This window comes from Trichechus manatus, unplaced genomic scaffold (genome assembly GCF_000243295.1).
Source record: "Trichechus manatus latirostris isolate Lorelei unplaced genomic scaffold, TriManLat1.0 scaffold00266, whole genome shotgun sequence".
In the NCBI taxonomy this organism is placed as follows: Eukaryota; Metazoa; Chordata; class Mammalia; order Sirenia; family Trichechidae; genus Trichechus; species Trichechus manatus.
Window position 1 is genome coordinate 686,215 of NW_004444202.1, and position 4,970 is coordinate 691,184.

Genomic DNA, 4,970 nt, shown 5'->3' on the forward strand with positions numbered 1-4,970 from the left:
ACCACACAGATCAGAAACTGGACATGCCACCTATCTGTCACATGACAATGGCAGAGACCACCTCTCACGTACGAACCACCACGGAGGACTTAAACCTGAGTGGATTCTGGATGCTGTTGCCCAAGGTTTAAGGATCCGCTAACAATTCTGACCCTCCCATTAGCTTCTCTGATTTAAAAAAAGAAAAAAAATAAAGCAGGAATGCACTGATACATTGGACTGTGAAAGATTTACAGGATTAGAATTTAAACGCGGCATTCCTCGTTCTAATCTTTCTTGTACCTCCATTCTAACCTACTCACTTCAGGGTGCGACCAGATTTGTTGTTCTAACAGGACAGACAGGGAGAGCTTTATTCTTTATTTGCAAAGAGGTTTAACAACTAAGGGTTTCTTTTACACCACAGCCTGAAATATACAAGAAATTATTCATGAATCTTGGATTCATATGAAAATATGTATAAAAAAACAAAAAACACCTCTCAATTAACGGATGCAACCGTAAAAATTGGAACAAAATAATAAAAAAGGAGAGAGTGTTTTCTTTATTACTGTTTATTGGACAAACCTCTAATAAATTCTCTCAGGCATTTAGAAATAATTTCCCATGTCCCACAAAACTCAAAATCCAAGAGCAGGTCACTGACATTTCTGTCTGCTGCCGGCACCTGTCTTCCCCAGGTTCATGAAATGCAGGCCCACTCACCTCTCCCGGCCTGATCTTAATGTAGAAGTTGTTCCGTTTGTATGAAATTTTTAGAACCTTGGGCCAGGCAAATCTGTTTATTCGAAGTCGATCACGATATATCAACAGACCACTCGCGCAAACTCCCAACATAATTTCTACTCCTTCTGAATCCTGCAAAATAGTAGCAAGAAACAACAGATCAGCATCTTACCTTCTTTCACATATGGCTGGATGAAATGGCTAAGCTTCCTTTACAGAACCTGTTTACGGATTACTCTACCTCCAATTTAATTATGAAAAGGCTGTAGCCATTGAAAAAAACAAAGACTGCCATCAACTAATAGCTTTTTAATGAAGATATTCATCACCATGGAGATCTGACACTTTGAATAAAATCTGCTCCTCAGGTAACAGACTTACGATGTGAATACTGCACACAGAGAAGACTGACTAGATGAATGTGTATTAATATCATAACAATAACGGCCACAGGTGTCCCTTACTGAGCGCCAGACACTGCTCTAACCACCTCACACATATTAACTCTTGATCTTTAGAACGATATCCTGAGGTTGCTGCTAGTATCATTCCCATTTCAGACATGAGGAAACTGAGGCACGGAGAGGTGCACCGTTCTGCCCAGACTAGTCCAAAGGCAGCACTCTGTTTTTCTTCTTATTTTAGTTTAATTGTGGTGAAAATATACACAACAAACCACAAGGCAATTCAACAATTTCTACATGTATAATTCAGTGACACTGACCATATTCTTCAAGTTGTGTAACTATTCTGGACACCCTTTTCTAAATTACCCACCGCCATTAGCATAAACTCAGTGCCCCTCTAAACAAAAATTGCCCGTTTCCCCTCTCTCCCATTCCTCGCCAAAGGCAGCGTCAACTAACATGGATCACCAATAAGAGGGCCCAGCTGTTTCCCATCCGTGTTTTGGGGTCTGTTCCTTTAAAAAGCGACCACTATTATCAGAGTAAAATCATAAAAAAATTTAAATATAATTTTTTAACCTTTTCCTGCTCACGAAAGGCTGAAGTACTTTAAACCTAGGGACCAAGTACTTTTCGAGCCCGGAAGGTTTCTTGGGAAGCTGCTGTGTCACTGCCAGTGAGTGCTGCCGCCGGGCAGGGCCTTCGTTTGACTCTTTGCAGCCGGAGAAATGGGCATGTGCCGCAAATCACTGTTTTTACAGGGTATTTCATGAGGTGTCTGAATTTTGGGTAGGAAATTTTGAAAAGCTGTATTTGTTACACATATGTGCCAACAGACCCCAGTGGTATAATCCGTGGTCCTTCCTATGCACCGCTAAACACTTAGGGTAGGCTTGTGGGAGGGGGCAAGAAAAAAAAATCCATGCCACCTACCAAACATTCAGACACTCATTGATTCAACACACTTCCATTAATCAAAACAGAGGTATCAACAAAAACCTCAAAGCAGAAAATACTCAGTTCACCAGAGGGTTGAAGAAAGCATGAACACACTCCTCCAGCATCCTCCCCCGTCACCACAGTTAACAATACGGTGCACGTACATAAATACAGACACGTTTCCCACACACATGTAGTTTTTTTTAAAAAATAAAAGGAATCATATCATCACTGCAGCTTAAACACTTCACTACTTGGACATTTCATCTTTAGGTAATTTCCTGGGGACGGAGGACGCCCAGAGGTCATCACAGAGGTCATCGAAAGCTCAGGAGACAGATCACAGGCACTCTATTCCTCCGAGATGTTTATTCCGGTGAAATCAAGGTAAAATGAACATCAATCTTGGCCTCGAATGGGTAAAGAAATCACAGGAAGCAGCAGGAGTTTTTGTGAGGTAACGTCTCCTGCCCTCGTCTCAATGATTATTAGAAGGGAGGACACAAAGGGTCGTGGGCTGCTCACACACAGGAGGCCAAGGTCAGGTCCCCTGCCACACTCACGGGCAGGGCCACCCCTGCCTCCTTTTGAGTCAACGCAGCTCCAGCAAAAGGGGGGAGGGGGCCTAACAGGAGACTCTAAGTCACCTATCGTGTGAATTTACTTCATAAAGCCTGCCAGTACAAGGCACAAGTTGAACATGTCTAGAATCAAAAATAACTATTTTTGTCCATTTTGAGGAAAAGTAAGCTTACAAATAGAATATCATGGCTTTAAAACACAATGTTTTATACTGGAAACATAACACTCCATTAGATACCAAACTACTCTAGAGGGGTGGAAATAATAGCAGGAGAGCACAACATCATAAAATCTAAGGAGAACTCTGCACATTTTTGTCCAAAGACCAGAAGCCATCTACCATTTATCAAGGGCTTCAGTGTGAAACAGCAATCTGGAGAGCTGTAACCTGGTGCAGACAAGTGTTGGAATTACGGATCCTTCACAACCCCCACCCAAGACATGTCTGTCTCCACCACAAGCACCAACATAGGGGTGACAAGGGACAGTGGGAGCGATCACTTTTTTATTCACTTTCTTTTTGAGAAATACGTTTAATAATAAGTTTAGGAACTACGCCTCTGACTTGCAGAGGGAAAGGACACCTAATCCCCCTTACCTTATTATCTTTTTAAAATCACCCGTTAGTTTCTTTGAATCAGAAGCAGCAGTACCTCTTCGTGACAAAGATCAGGAAGGCTTCTGTGAGTCCCCTCTCCTCCGTGTCCACTGACATACTCTTCTCTGTGTCCCACCTAATTCTGCTCACGCTAGCACGTCCTTAGCAAACGGCACCGATACACACTCCCGCTCACCGTCCTTCTGCTCAAGGCAGGGTGGCTCTATCCTCGTAACCCCGCTGTTAGCACAGGCTTAGCACTTACTAACTCAGATACGTGTTGAAAGAAACAGTATATGAAGAAAGAAAATGTCAGGAAGAGTGGGGTTTTTACACGGGGCGAGAGTCTGCATTTCACTCATTGTACGTCAACAAGAAGATATTCTTTTAATATCAAATTTGCTGCCACAGCCCAGAGTGTACCAGTTAGTGTTACAAATCCTTTGTATTACAAGCTGTAACAGCAGTCTTTCTTGCGGACATATGTTATTTCACTATCGATAAATACATTTAATATTCTCTTCAGCAGGGAGCACTGAAGAAGAACTGGATAGTCTCCTTCTAGTCTACCATCAATATAGGAGCCCTGGTGGCACAGTGGTTAAGACCTCGGCTGCTAACCGAAAGGTCAGCAGTTCGAATCCACCAGTCTCTCCTTGGAAACCCTACGGGGCAGTTCTAATCTGGCTTATAGGGCCGCTACGAGTCGGAACCGACTCGGTGACGTGGGGTTTAGTTTTGGTATCCAGTTCTCTTAACCCGGAATTACTTTCCAAATATCGTCATCCTTCATTATTCCTCAGCCCATGGGATACGGGATATGGATTTACATCTACGTTTAAGAATCTGTGTGAAATGAACGACTCTGAGCAAAGTCTGTTAAGACTGATGTTAGGAAACAAGCAGAGCGGGACTATCCTAAGGGAAAAAAACGCATTTAGCATAGGCTTTCCAAAATGGGGAGCCTTCTAATGTGGGTGTTTATTTACGCTTTATACAGGGTCCAATATCACAACTCAGAATTTTTAAATGGATCCTGAAGCTCAGGGCCTTTCATGCCATCAACAGAAGAGAAGCATCTTACTTAACTTACAACCGGAAATTAGCTCTGATTTAATTGAGCACATTTCCTTCTGGAAATGATGAAGTAATCCTGCATGAGAACATGGAGTCTACAGCCGGATCATTTGTTATACTTAATATTCAGATGAAATCTTATATTCTTAATTCTCTCTCCTTTTAATTGGCATAATTTCAAATCACATTACTGGATGAAAAAGCAGCCACATATTTTACCACAGTAGCTCTGGCAACATTAAACAATTTTACTTTTACTTGTAGGAATATTGAAGCGTCCCGAGCTGCACTTCCCTAAATGGACACCCTATCTCCTATTCAGTGACGGATTCTCCCGGGCAGTGAGTGAATCCGTGTGCATGACGGAATCCAAAAACAGGCTCCCTTTCACTCAAATGCCAAGGCTCCTGCCATTTCTTCCTGCTTTCCTGATCGTTCAACCACTCAACCACCTACAGAAAAACTCGTGAGAGGGAAAAAAAATCTTAGTGTGTCCTTATTTCTATTTGGACTCTTCACCCTACCTTACACCTGGCATAAAATACAAAACATCTTTGTTTTCTGACACAAAATATGTGAACAGTGTAATAATGAACTGGCAAGTCAGTGGAGCTCCGGCTGCTGTAATTACACACACACCC

The 4,970-nt window shown here is 42.3% G+C and overlaps 1 protein-coding gene across 1 annotated transcript in view; it reads right to left on the reverse strand.

Moving 5' to 3' along the window:
• Nucleotides 1-4,970, reverse strand: part of EPB41L3 (erythrocyte membrane protein band 4.1 like 3) — a 183,362-nt gene that overhangs the window by 40,743 nt on the left and 137,649 nt on the right. Inside the window, exon 8 of the mRNA XM_023724879.1 lies at nucleotides 706-858. Coding sequence (XP_023580647.1) covers nucleotides 706-858 — 153 coding nt within the window. The remainder of the gene's footprint in view (nucleotides 1-705; nucleotides 859-4,970) is intronic.